Source organism: Taudactylus pleione, unplaced genomic scaffold (genome assembly GCF_031769625.1).
Source record: "Taudactylus pleione unplaced genomic scaffold, aTauple2 ptg000015l, whole genome shotgun sequence".
NCBI lineage: Eukaryota > Metazoa > Chordata > Amphibia > Anura > Myobatrachidae > Taudactylus > Taudactylus pleione.
In genome coordinates this window covers 866,101-881,338 of record NW_028284417.1, presented here as the reverse complement: position 1 = coordinate 881,338, position 15,238 = coordinate 866,101, and the positions used below count along the sequence as shown (strand labels likewise).

At 46.3% G+C, this 15,238-nt stretch overlaps 1 protein-coding gene across 6 annotated transcripts in view; it reads right to left on the bottom strand.

Annotated features, from left to right (window-relative positions):
• COL19A1 (collagen type XIX alpha 1 chain) overlaps positions 1-15,238 on the bottom strand; it is a 762,134-nt gene that overhangs the window by 153,394 nt on the left and 593,502 nt on the right. For all 6 annotated transcript variants that reach the window (XR_015878306.1, XM_088471134.1, XM_088471139.1 and 3 more), the window contains one exon: positions 7,035-7,088. Coding sequence is in view for 5 of the 6 variants with exons in the window: in XM_088471134.1 (XP_088327260.1) it covers positions 7,035-7,088 (54 nt within the window). In the remaining variant the exon portion in view is untranslated. The remainder of the gene's footprint in view (positions 1-7,034; positions 7,089-15,238) is intronic.

The window sequence follows — 15,238 nt, the reverse complement described above, 5'->3', positions numbered from 1 at the left end:
ACCTGGCCGTCTGCTAAAGCTGTGGGTGGTCACCCACAGCTTAGTGAGTGGCCAGGAGGCCAGACAAAAAAAAAAAAGGCGGCCGCCCTGATTCAGAGCCTCTGTATTAGGTAGAAACACCTCCAATGTCACCTTCCCATCACTTTCCTCCACTACAGGAATGGATATGCAACAGTATGGCAGCTCATATACAACCAGGACCAGAATTCTATAATACACCTTTTACACCGGAGCTAAAACCCGTATTTTTGAAGGGTTAACCCGGGCAGCTCCCTGGTGTAAAAGGGGAGAGAGTTGGATCGCCGGGTCGAGTCATCCGGCAATCCAACCCAGGTAACTAGCAGGGTTTAACACGGGCGTAGCCCATGAAACCCTGCTGTGAGAACAGCGTACTCCGGGTCACGATGACCTGGAGTGCGCTGCTAGCCGGCCGATTGGTCCGGCTTCAGTGGCGCTTGGAGATGACGTCATCTCCAAGCGACCACTTTCACTCCGCAAAAGCCGGGTCTATGCAGACACGACTGCGGTGTGAGCGGCGCTGACTCGGGAATATCCTGAGTCGGCGCCGGTAAAATTCCAGGTCTGATCCGGATAGGAACTTTGTTCCATCTCCGGGTCAGACCCGGAATTTAGGTGGAAAAGGGGTATAAACCACGGTCAGGCAACAGTAAACCCCATGACTGCAAACAGTCTTCACACCAAACTCCAAGACACTGGAAACGACTGACAACCTAAGATGATGCATTATCAGAGTATGGCACCCTCTTTTTAATATTACAACTTAATCGCCCTGTACTTAATTAAGTAAAAGATGCTAAAACATGGCAACTGCACCGTTCATCAATTAATTAATTAGTTAATTAATTCAGCCCAGGTCATTAGAATTGTAAAGTTATGCTGGCCATACACGGTAAGATTTTCTGTCCAACTATCCAACTAGTTGGTTGGTTGGAATGAAAATCTGGTAACGTATGGGAGTAACTGATGACTGTTAGCAATTTGCTCCTAAATGCCATTAAATAGATTAAAATGGTCGTTCAGACAAGTTTGTTAAATGTTTGCGCTAAACAATTTGTTCAAACAACAGTTTTTGTCCATTTGCTTTCATACGTTACCAGATTTTCATACCAACCAACCAACTAGTTGGATGGTTGGACAGAAAATCTTACCGTGTATGGTCAGCATAAGCGCGGAAACTGTAGCAGAAGAAAATAAATTTAAATTAGAAAACTAACAATTTTTAAATGCAGAACATTTTTTGTCCAATATTGCTACAAAAGTTGATGTTAATCTAGTTACCACGATATTACAAAGGTCACCTGCAAAACAAAAGTTGTCTCATATGGTAAATGAGTATATGTATGCAGGTAAATCTTACCTGGCTGACTGCAGCTCAGTCACGTTACATGTGTATTTCAGTTATGTCTGCTTTTAAATGCCCGAATATTGCTTGTTACCCATCTTAAGAGTCACTGCTTTAAGAGCTGTCAAAGAGAGTTCCCTGGATCTCTACAGTGAGTGCATTGTCTGTACACACTGACAATTTCCACAAAGCTTAATGGACCATGGGCTTGATTCATCATGGATTGCAGCTGCAACAGCGTACGCAAAATGGTCGATGGTGTGTACTGCGCATGCTTATGCACCGCAGTGCGCATGCTTGAGTTAGCATTGCGATCGCTCTGCGATCACTCACACAGAAAGAAAGCCATCGCAGAGTGAGTAACGGGTGTACAACGAGGTTAGCAATTTCTGAGAAAGGTCAGGGCTGCTGAAATTCTGCGCGAGGGGCCGATGTTACCCGATGTTCCTGATCTATACGCAGAACTGCAAGATATTACGGATGTGAGATAGCGGTAGTGGGCGCCTCTATGCTGGCTGTGTGACGGCTTTGCGTTTACATTCATTAGCATATTTTCTCAGAAGAACTGCATGCGTAATCACAACCACGATCGCAATAGCAATCCGTAGTGAATCAGGGCCCCATGAACACAAAAAAGAAGAGCACAGTAAGTGCCTGGGTGTCTACCCTTCATCACATAGGTCTTTCAAACTTGGCTGAAAACTTCACTTCAGAAAAGTAAATACTTTATGAAGCAATAGTTTGTGACGGGATACGTTTAGGAAGCAGGCGGCCGCAATCCCGACCGCCGGCTTCCTGAATCCACTATCCCGCCTACGGATAAATGACCGGCATCTAAAATCTAGACGCCTGGCATCTTCCAGGCGCCAGGAGACAGGCGCCCGGCATCCCGATCGAAGGGATGCCGGGCGCCTCGAGCGGACAGCTGTGGGGGGGGAGGGTTAGGTTTAGGGCACCCGGGGGGGGGGAATTAGGGTTAGGCACCCCCCCGGGGGACTTAGGTTTAGGCAGTGGGGAAGGGGAGGTTAGGGTTAGGCACTTAGAGGGGGGAGGTTAGGGTTAGGCACTTGGGGGGGAGGTTAGGGTTAGGCACCCCTAAGGAGGGTTAGAGTTAGGGGGTTGGTTAGGTTAGTAAGTACTTACCTTAGGGACGATCGGGATTTCCAGCACTGTCGGGCTTCCGCTATCGGGCTCTGCTGTTTTGTCGGGCTGCTGCAGCCGGAAATCGAACCGCCGGTCATGCGGCAGCTGGCTATTCATACCGAATGCGTTTGTGACATGTATACAATGCTTGCTACACAATTAAAAAACATGTGGTGAAATGTTTGTTCTTCATCAGGGCTGAATTAATTATTAAGCAAAATAAGCACATGCATAGGGCATCAAAGGAAGTGGGGCACCACAGAAATTTCCATTGCCTGATTTATCATGGATCATATGGTGCAAAACTGCAAATATTGCAGCTGAATCAGGTTCCACAAAACAGGGCTATATACAATACAAATAATAATCAAATAGTAGTAATAATGGTTAATGATCTACATTAATCTTGGGAATACAAAAAAAATAGAATCTGGTAACTGGTAAACTGCCACACGGTCCACCGAGGCTCACGTGATCATTCTGGTCTCGGCGCACAGTACAGTGTTGCCAGATGGGGGAGTTTTCTCCAAATTTTTAGGTTTTTAAAGCCTTGAAGATGATTTGGGAGATAACTTTACTTTGGTTTTTTTGGGGGGAACAAAATATATGGGGCACCAAATTTTTTAAAGTGATTAGGGCCTTTAGAGGTTTTAATCTGGTTTTAAGTTGCAAAATATATAATAGTTGTAATACAAAAAAAAATAAAGCAATTCGGCTAGAATATAAAGTTATCTTCACTTTCATATTCATCAACTGAAGCTGTTGCTCTACATTATTTCAAGTGCAAATTATTTGTTGGAAGGGTCATAAAATTTGTGTTCATCTGTTGCAGATAAATTCTCTCAGGTAGGTAAAGGCAGCATCCGAATTGTTAACAAATGAAACAACATTGCAGCCATAAGACAGTAAGACATTTCAGGACAAGTAAGGCAATACAGACAAAGAGAAAGCTGATATTTCAAAGGAGCTGATTATACATCTCAGCACCTGTCAGACAGTAAGGAGAGGAAGATACAAGTTACTATTCAACTATTTCCTAGATCATTTCCACAAACTCTACGCTTCACAACTTGCCAATTCCCAAGAAACATAAACTGGTACAGTCACTGAATACAGACTACTATTGTCACCATATTCAACACCATAATGCATAACTAGTAGAGAATAAGGAGGACTAGCACTAACATGTCACTATCATATCATCATTTTATTTATTAAATATACTGCAACAAAAAATTATAGTTGGGGGTTTGAGCAATAATTTGTTTCAGTGCAGAGAAGTAGTGACATAGGCCCTGATTCAGAGCTGAACGCTCTGAGCAGAACGCTCGCTCTGAATCAGGGCCGTCCTATTTAAATGTGGAGCGGCCTTATGGATGCTCGCATAGCTGTGGGTTACCACCCACAGCTTATGCGAGCGTCCATGATGACTGTCGCGATGGTCAAGACCATCGCGACCATCAGGCTTGCGACGAGACCCTTGCGGTAGGGTCTCGCTTCCGCAAGCCCTGGAGTGATTTTGGCTCTATCAGAGCCAAAATCACTCCCACTGACATCACTAGTGATGTCAGTGGGGCCGGACTTAGACGGTAGGCGTTCCCATGGGAATGCCTCCGTCTGGCAGCCACGCCCCCGGCACGCCCACCAAAGGGGGCGTGCTGTCACTCACCATCGACAGCACGCCCCCTTTGGTGCGAGACCCAGAGCGACGTATTTCTCGTCGCTCGCCGGGTCTCGCGCATGCGCACGACAGAGCTCCCTCCGTCGTGCACATGCGCATTCGCCCACCATCGACCCGCTAGCGAGCGACCTTCGCTCGCGAGCGGGTCTGAATGACCCCCATAGTCAGAGACACAGGGGAGCATTGCAAGTACGGAACTAAATGTGTATATTGCCCACACGCAGAGTGGATTATACCGGTTTGTACAATTTTTGGCCTGATTCAGAGATATTTGGTAATGCAGCCGCTGTCACAGCTGCTCTCGCAATAGCGGCTATGGGAATATGCAATTGTGATGGAATGTACGAGTGGTGAGATGTCCTTTTTCAGGCTGTGTGGTCTGTGCATTTGGGATGGAGATTGTAAACACATTAACAACGGTCACTCCATGGACATTTGTGGTAGCCTAGGGTGTACTCTAGCTACTGTCCTGTAATCCAACTAAGCATGGCCTCTGATGCAATGGATTTGCAATTGGGAAAACAGCAGCATTCCCAGACATTCTTGTGACACTTCCATAACACGCCCATGAAAAGCCCCTTTTTGCAATCACTTTAGCTCACTTCCCAGTTTCCACATGAAACCCCCAGGGATCGCAAACCCCTTCTCAAGAGTTAACGATGCTGTACACAATTGCTATCGGCATCGCACTCCTTGGATCACGCGCTGTATGCTATTGCTAACGGCATCGCACACCTTGGATCGTGCGTGTGCACTGCTGTAAGGGTTTTCAAGGAATTGAAAGGAGCAAAACATTGATCAACTTCATAAATATAAGCACTGTGAACATCTCTGAATGAGGCCCTGATTTATTGCAATCATCATCACGGTGGAATTGTACCAGCTCTAACTTTAGTGCAAAAGATACATATTAAAACATACATATTTACAGTTCTGGCCAACTTTGCCTGTCTGCACTGCCCATCAGCTGCAAGTGGTTATGTGACAGAAATGCATAGGATGACTCTGCGTTGTCCGTACATGAGTTGGACAGAGCATGTGCAATACAAGAATGGGCAAGTTATGCTCCGCAGACGGGCATACATGCAACTACATCAGCTCCTCAGTGTCACATAACAAGTATAGCCACCTACCTTTCCATTATATGATATGCTACTCTTTTTCTCCTAAATACTGTTGTCTTACATATATGTCTTAACTTAATCATGAGTGGGATGGATATTGGGGGGTAAATTCACTAAAGTGAGAGTTTTCTAGAAGTGGAGATATTGCCCATAGCAACCAATCAGATTCTAACTATTATATTCTAGAAGGTGCAAGTTAAATGTTAAGTAGAATCTAATTGGTTGCTATGGGCAATATCTCCACTTCTAGAAAACTCTCACTCTCACTTTAGTAGACTCACTTATTACATGTGGCATTTTTGTGTGTTGGAAGCGATTTTTTACTATGCACTCTTCCATGCAGTGATGACTGCCCCTGAAATTGCACACCATCCATAATCTCCATTAATTGGCACACTACATGGTAGTCACTCTGCCAAACTTAGGCCCTGATTCAGAGCCGGACGCTCTGACCAGAGCGCTCGCTCTGAATCAGGGCCATCCTATTTAAATTTGGAGCGGCCTTTTGCGAGCGGCCATGATGATGGTCGCAATGGTCAAGACCATCGCGACCATTGGGCTTGCGACGAGACCCTGCAGTAGGGTCTCGCTGCCGCAAGCCTTCGACTGATTTTGGCTCTATCAGATCCCTCCGTCGTGCGCATGATTTTGGCTCTATCAGATCCAAAATCTTGGTACCCAAATGCGCATGATTTTGGCTCTATCAGATCCCTCCGTCGTGCGCATGGGTACCATCGACCCGCTTGCGAGCGTCCTGCGCTCGCGAGTGGGTCTGAATGAGACCCTTATTCCATTGGCCAATGCAAACTTGTGTACCTGAGCACACACCACATCTTGCTCCTAAAATCTATGCACTGTGGCAGAAATCTGGGTGCACATGTGCAAATCAAGGCATAGGGCACCTCTGAAAATTAATTTGCTCTGCACTTCTTTCATGTTGTGCTTTGTTAATAAGACCCAGTGCAGGCAGTTATTTTCAGGACTGAACCAATAATTATGTGATCGCAGCATAAAACTACTGTTTGAGCCCACAAAATATCTGCCTCCAGTGTGTCTATGTGACTTCAGTTGCGCCAAACAGCCCCTCGGAGCAGCAGGCTCCATGTGACTCGGCCGTGCAGAGCATCTATTTTGCTGAAAATGTGTGTCTTATCCAACTGGAAGCAACAAACTAAACTAAAGCAAACTAAAACAACTGGAAGCAACCAAACTTCTTTGCTATAGATCCCATTAATCAAATAGATCTGCAACATTTGTATCTCTGTGTGCAAATGAGTCTGAATCTGTATAGAAATTGCTGATGCAGTGCCCGATGCTTTTTCTCACATCAAGTTACAGTATATTGTGCTTCATCTACGACTTTGTATGTGTTTAAAACTAATTCCTGTGTAGTTAAAGTTGCAGCGTAGTGTCTGTAGTACACTTTGAGAATAAGATGCAAAATGTAAAGAAAAAGATGCTACGCTACAATTCTCGAAGCATCTCAGTTGCGCCGGTAATCTAGCGCCAGATGGCGAATTGAGGCTAGTTGTGTGCGGACACATCTGTACACTTTAAAAGGTAGCTCTGAGTTTTTTGTCCAATCAAAGTTACAAATTGATATATTCACTTATCCATTCTTCATCCATCCAATACAACAATCCCATGGTTTTACTTTTTGTATTTTTGAATTTCACATTGCACAACTACTGTACTTAGTTTGCAGTCTAATTAAGAAACTTACTGGAGAGCCAGGATGTCCTGCAATGCCAGATATACCAGGAATGCCAGGTTCGCCCTAAAAATACAAACAGAAACGCATATACATTATGTAAGCAAACAGCCACAATAGTTTATTTAGAAACATTTTTGTTACAGAATTTGCTCCCGCTGCATTCTAATGATATGTGACATAAGCATTATACAGATGCCTTCATCACTCTGTCAAAGTTGTGTCACCTGCACCGTCAATGTTCTGACCCACCCCCCATGTGAGCAATATATACATACAGTACAGATACTATGAACATGAGTCATAATACGAGCAGTATTTTCAGAGTGCATTTCTTGTCTCTCACTAGATTAAGAATGCATAATGAGCACATTTTGTCAAATATTTTGTCATTACAATACATCTTTAGATTAAATATTGATCTAAATATATTAAACATTTTGAGGATCATGTAGTAAAAGTTCTAAATATTTTAAAGCTGCGCATAATTACTTTGTTTTAATCTAATCATATGAAGTGTAGAAGAACAATGAAAGTGTATTGATAAAGAAACAAAAGCTTAAAAATCTTTTGTTATTAGATATTATCAGGTTCCAGTATTTTATCATAAATTTTAGAAAAAAGATGGAAAATATACAGCTCCGTTGCCTGAATAATAATAAATACTGAAAAAGAAGTGTGCCAGTGACTTTTATGACAACAGCTCAAGTGAGAAGTGACATTGGACGGACAGCATGTACTATGTACTTTCCCTGTATTGTGCACTTATGCTCAGGGGGGGTAGGAACAATTTTATGTTGGATGGTTAACGTAAAATCGTTAAAGGTGCCCCCCCTCACCCTATGGGAGGTTATAACTTCAGACATACTATGATTGATGGCAGGTTCTAAGTCAAAAGTAAAGTATTCAATAAAGATCATTTTGACCATTTAAACAGACCCTGCCGTCATTCCTTATCAGTTTGCAAACTCAGATCTCGCTGCAATACCATTATAACTTACTAGCACTCCACAGATAGATCACTAGTCTTCTTTTCTTAATTAATTAAAGAAAAATATGTTTTTGGTCCCCTCAAATTGTTAACCAACCCTAGGCCCCTGGGGAATTCCAACCGGATGAAATGCGTTGGGACTAGATGTGGACTTTGATATGATCAAGGACTCTGGCTACCTTTTAAGGTAAGCAGGTTTTACTACTAATTTTCCTGTGTTCCCTGTCCCCTTATGTTATATGTATCCGTAATAAAACTTGTAAAAAATTTCTGATGGGGGATCATCTCTTTTTGATTTGAAGCCTGCTACCCATTTATTCATACATACATTTGGAATACTAGAGGAGATAGAAGAAAACCCACAAGAGTATATGATTACATGCTGTTATTGTAGAACTATCTGGTACGCATTCCTAATTAATATCTCTACACTCCTTATGGGGCCTATTCATCATCACTTAATTTTACAAAAGCAGGTAAAAATTAACTTTTCACCTGGAATTTTAAAAATGAAGTATTCAGGCCATTCATCATGAATGTAAAGCAGGAGATATCACAGATAACTCCTGCTTACCTTCCTCTCGTGGAATGGCCCACTGTCCCGATACACTAGTATGGGGACAGAATTCATTAAGCTCCGAAAATATTTTTCAGAGCTTGAGTGTGGTAACATTTGCCATCTTCAGATGGTGAATGCTCCCGATACCTGCTACTTCCCTATGAGAAGGAGTCCTGGGTCCCGAAGATGGATCCTTTCGGATCCCTCCGCCCCTGTCCGGCTCCTTCCGCCGGACGTTGGGGCTCCTGTGCTCATGCATGACCTGTAGGTCACGTATGCACACTCCCGTCACTGCTTTTCATGGCAGTGAACCACTCACGGCACAGATGATTTTCGGATAGCTGTCACCGCGCCGGAGCAATGATGACTTGCTCCGGAATCCACGGTAAGTTAGAATGTTAATTATCAGGGGGAAACATAGCAAGTTGCGAGACTGGGCAGCAAAGGATACAGTATCCTAGATCCAAGAACAGATGACTATCTGCATCAGCATGATATATTAAAGATCTAAGGGGTAATGTGATGGACTTCGCTACAGAGGGAAAATTCAACATTAAACAACCCAATTCCTACGTAGTCTGAATGAATGATTGAGTTTAGTGTAGGGTCAGACTCCAAAGATGGGAGCACACAGACAAGAACAGAGAATAATGTAAAGCATGCAACACAGGAAAACAAGTGCCAATGACCCGTATGCCTTTCACACAAACACCATAATAAATATAATAACTTTGTATATCGGACTAGACTCCAATCAGAGACACATAAGTATATGGCAACAGGTAGTAAGCAACCACAATAAATAGCTGGACAAAAGTGTGTTGCTCATCTGTATAGGGATCTCAGTAATGATGCAACTAATGGTCAGGCAGTCCAGAGTCTAGTACACTGGAAGTCAGGCAAAGGAAGGCAGTGGTTAGCTAAAGGCAAGCTTGTGTTCAATCCAAAGTCTGGCACTTGAGAAGACAATAGCTAGGGGTTAGATAAAGGGTAGTCCAATTAACAGAGGCAGGTCAGCACACAGAAGTCCACAGGAGAATCAGTTGGAAGAGAAAGTAGTCAAAAGGGTAGCCATAAACCATTAACAAATTATCTTTTCCAGGAGCGTGAAATACAGTTTCTGAGGAACAGGAGGCAGCGTCTTAGTACTGACTGCTAGGTGAGATACAATTTTATGGCACTAAAGGGCAGGAATCTGAGTTTAGAAAACTGCCAGCTGACTGCACATTATATTGCACTGATCAGAGGCGGATTTAGGGTCTCATTCAGCAAGGATCTCTAATGCGATTGTGGCTGCAATCGCATACACAGGTCTGCTGTGAAAGTATGCTAATAATTGCAATCACAAAGCACTCGCATGGACAACATGTAGACGCCCACTTCCCCTCTCGCACATCCGTAATACCTTGCAATCCAGCCAAAACATTGGCAACATCGAAATACATCATAGCCACTCGCACATATAAGGCAGGTCTGACCCTACCACTAAATTGTTAACTTTCCTGCACGCAGTGAGACCTCAGGCTGCGTAGGGTATTGCAGTGGATAATTTATGCATGCCCCTGCAACGGTGTTCAAACGCACTGGCACGCCTGCGTTTCCCCGACCACCACCCATCATCATTCCCAAACGGTACTTCCTGTCAATCACTCAGCGATGGGTCTGTGTAGTTACTGCGATCGCAGTCCCGATCACAGTGGCTGGGTTGAGCACGTGCAGTACGCATGCGCAGTATGCAACAGTCGTCCCACTGCATACGCTATTGCATCAGCGATCCTTGCTGAATCAGGCCCTTAGACCTCACGGGGCCCTAAGCAAGACACAACGATATGAGGCCCCCTTCCTCAAAAAATCCATAACACTACCTCACTGACAGCAGCACATCACTGCCTTACTGACAGCAGCTTATCACCACCTCACTGACAGCAGCACATCACCGCCTCACTGACAGCAGCTTATCACCACCTCACTGACAGCAGCTTATCACCACCTCACTGACAGCAGCACATCCCTGCCTCAATGACAGCAGCTCATCACCACCTCACTAACAGCAGCACAACCCTGCCTCACTGACAGCAGCTTATCACCACCTCACTGACAGCAGCTTATCACCACCTCACTAACAGCAGCTTATCACCACCTCACTGACAGCAGCACATCACCGTCTTACTGACAGCAGCTTATCACCACCTCACTGACAGCAGCTTATCACCACCTCACTGACAGCAGCGTATCACCACCTCACTAACAGCAGCTTATCACCACCTCACTGACAGCAGCTTATCACCACCTCACTGATAGCAGCACATCACCGCCTCAATGACAGCAGCTTATCACCAACTCACTGACAGCAGCTTATCACCACCTCACTAACAGCAGCTTATCACCACCTCACTGACAGCAGCTTATCACCACCTCACTGACAGCAGCACAACCCTGCCTCACTGACAGCAGCTTATCACCACCTCACTGACAGCAGCTTATCACCACCTCACTAACAGCAGCTTATCACCTCCTCACTGACAGCAGCTTATCACCACCTCACTGACAGCAGCACATCACCGCCTTACTGACAGCAGCTTATAACCACCTCACTGACAGCAGCTTATCACCACCTCACTGACAGCAGCTTATCACCACCTCACTGACAGCAGCTTATCACCACCTCACTGACAGCAGCACATCACCGCCTCAATGACAGCAGCTTATCACCACCTCACTAACAGCAGCTTATCACCACCTCACTGACAGCAGCTTATCACCACCTCACTGACAGCAGCACATCCCTGCCTCAATGACAGCAGCTTATCACCACCTCACTGACAGCAGCACATCACCGCCTCAATGACAGCAGCACATCACCACCTCACTAACAGCAGCTTATCACCACCTCACTAACAGCAGCTTATCACCATCTCACTGACAGCAGCAGATCACCACCTCACTGACAGCAGCACATCCCTGCCGCACTGACAGCAGCTTATCACCACCTCACTAACAGCAGCTTATCACCACCTCACTGACAGCAGCTTATCACCACCTCACTGACAGCAGTTTATCACCACCTCACTGACAGCAGCACATCACCACCTCAATGACAGCAGCTTATCACCACCTCACTGACAGGAGATTATCACCACCTCACTGACAGCAGCACATCACCGCCTCACTGACTGCAGCTTATCACCACCTCACTAACAGCAGCACATCCCTGCCTCACTGACAGCAGCTTATCATCACCTCACTAACAGCAGCTTATCACCACCTCACTGACAGCAGCTTATCACCACCTCACTGACAGCAGCTTATCACCACCTCACTGACAGCAGCACATCCCTGCCTCAATGATAGCAGCACATCACCGTCTCACTGACAGAAGCTTATCACCACCTTACTGACAGCAGCTTATCACCACCTCACTGACAGCAGCACATCACCACCTCACTGACAGCAGCTTATCACCACCTCACTGACAGCAGCTTATCACCACCTCAATGACAGCAGCACGTCCCTGCCTCAATGACAGCAGCTTATCTCCACCTCACTGACAGCAGCACATCCCTGCCTCAATGACAGCAGCTTATCACTGCCTCACTGACAGCAGCTTATCACCATCTCACTGACAGCAGCTTATCACCACCTCACTGACAGCAGCACGTCCCTGCCTCACTCACAGCAGCTTATCACCACCTCACTGACAGCAGCTTATCACCACCTCAATGACAGCAGCACATCACCACCTCAATGACAGCAGCTTATCACCACCTCACTGACAGCAGCTTATCACCACCTCAATGATAGCAGCACATCACCACCTCACTGACAGCAGCACATCCCCGCCTCACTGACAGCAGCTTATCACCGCCTCACTGACAGCAGCTTATCACCACCTCACTGACAGCACCTTATCACCACCTCACTGACAGCAGCACATCCCTGCCTCAATGACAGCAGCTTATCACCACCTCACTGACAGCAGCACATCCCTGCCTCAATGACAGCAGCACATCACCACCTCACTGACAGCAGCACATCCCTGCCTCAATGACAGCAGCACATCACCACCTCACTGACAGCAGCACATCCCTGCCTCACTGACAGCAACACATCACCGCCTCACTGACAGAAGCTTATCACCACCTCACTGACAGCAGCTTATCACCACCTCACTAACAGCAGCTTATCACCACCTCACTGACAGCAGCAGATCACCACCTCAATGACAGCAGCTTATCACCACCTCACTGACAGCAGCACATCACCGCCTCACTGACAGCAGCTTATCACCACCTCACTAACAGCAGCACATCCCTGCCTCAATGACAGCAGCTTATCACCACCTCACTGACAGCAGCTTATCACCACCTCACTGACAGCAGCACATCCATGCCTCAATGACAGCAGCACATCACCACCTCACTGACAGCAGCTTATCACCACCTCACTGACAGCAGCACATCACCACCTCACTGACAGCAGCACATCACCGCCTCACTGACAGCAGCTTATCACCACCTCACTGACAGCAGCACATCCCTGCCTCAATGACAGCAGCACATCACCGTCTCACTGACAGAAGCTTATAACCACCTCACTGACAGCAGCACATCCCTGCCTCACTAACAGCAGCTTATCACCACCTCACTGACAGCAGCTTATCACCAACTCACTGACAGCAGCTTATCACCACCTCAATGACAGCAGCACATCCCTGCCTCAATGACAGCAGCTTATCACTACCTCACTGACAGCAGCTTATCACCACCTCACTGACAGCAGCTTATCACCACCTCACTGACAGCAGCTTATCACCACCTCACTGACAGCAGCACATCCCTGCCTCAATGACAGCAGCTTATCACTGCCTCACTGACAGCAGCTAATCACCACCTCACTGACAGCAGCAGATCACCGCCTCAATGACGGCAGTACATCACCACCTCACTGACAGCAGCACATCACCGCCTCACTGACAGCAGCTTATCACCACCTCACTTACAGCAGCTTATCACCACCTCACTGACAACAGCACATCCCTGCCTCAATGACAGCAGCACATCACCACCTCACTGACAGCAGCTTATCACCACCTCACTGACAGCAGCACATCCCTGCCTCAATGACAGCAGCACATCACCGTCTCACTGACAGAAGCTTATCACCAGCTCACTGACAGCAGCACATCCCTGCCTCAATGACAGCAGCACATCACCGCCTCACTGACAGCAGCACATCACCATCTCACTGACAGCAGCACATCACCATCTCACTGACAGCAGCACATCCCCGCCTCACTGACAGCAGCTTATCACCACCTCACTGACAGCAGCACATCACCATCTCACTGACAGCAGCACATCCCCGCCTCACTGACAGCAGCTTCTCACCACCTCACTAACAGCAGCTTATCACCACCTCACTGACAGCAGCTTATCACCACCTCACTGACAGCAGCACATCACCGCCTCAATGACAGCAGCTTATCACCACCTCACTGACAGCAGCTTATCACCACCTCACTGACAGCAGCACATCCCTGCCTCAATGATAGCAGCACATCACCGCCTCACTGACAGCAGCACATCCCTGCCTCAATGACAGCAGCACATCACCACCTCACTGACAGCAGCTTATCACCACCTCACTGACAGCAGCACATCCCTGCCTCACTGACAGCAGCTTATCACCACCTCACTGACAGCAGCACATCCCTGCCTCAATGATAGCAGCACATCACCGCCTCACTGACAGCAGCACATCACCGCCACACTGACAGCAGCACATCCCTGCCTCAATGATATCAGCACATCACCGCCTCACTGACAGCAGCACATCACCACCTCACTGACAGCAGCACATCACCACCTCACAGAAATATACATTTCTGACAGAAAAAAATTATTATTATATACTATTTTATTCACTTACATTGTTATACGGTTAAGGCCCATATTCAATTTGAGGCGAAAAGCCGGAATCTGCAAAAAAGTTTCACCGATAACGTCATTTCGCCTGGCGGAAAAGTATCGCCGTACTGAATTTGAAAGACTTTCCGCCTAGGCGGAAAAGTTTCGCCTATTTATAGGCCTATTTATAGCAGGCCTATTTATAGCAGGCGATAAAAAGTGCAGAATTGGGGTTTTGGAGTGCAACGTTGCGGGAACCCCGTGCAGCCTTCAGACAGTCCACCAAAGGTAAATTGTGTAAAAAAAAAAAAACATTTAAGAACACCCCAAAAAATCACTTTGAATTTGGGGGCAAAAAAAAAAATGTTGGGGGACAAAGTTAAAAACTATCGAACTAGACTCTAGGGGGGTTCCCAAGTATGCCCCAGGTGCTTTTTTCATTGTAGGGGCTTGCGGCAGGTGGATTGTTCATGTTTTTGTAAACTTAACATTAGCAACTTGAAAATATGCTGGCCCCCATTTTCAAGTACCCCAAATTTGTTGAGATAAGTTATTTTCTGCAAAAAAACCCTTCAGAATACTATTCTGCACCGCTTATACAAAAACGTTATTTAGCAGCTATTGAGGCCATTTAAAAACACCAAATACCTTCAGCAAGCCAAATCGGGGGGGGGGGGGGGGGGGGGGGGGGCGGGTATCATAGCTAACCTCCATGTCAGAGCATCTTTTGGGGGGGGGGTCAGGCTGATTTCCCCAAATC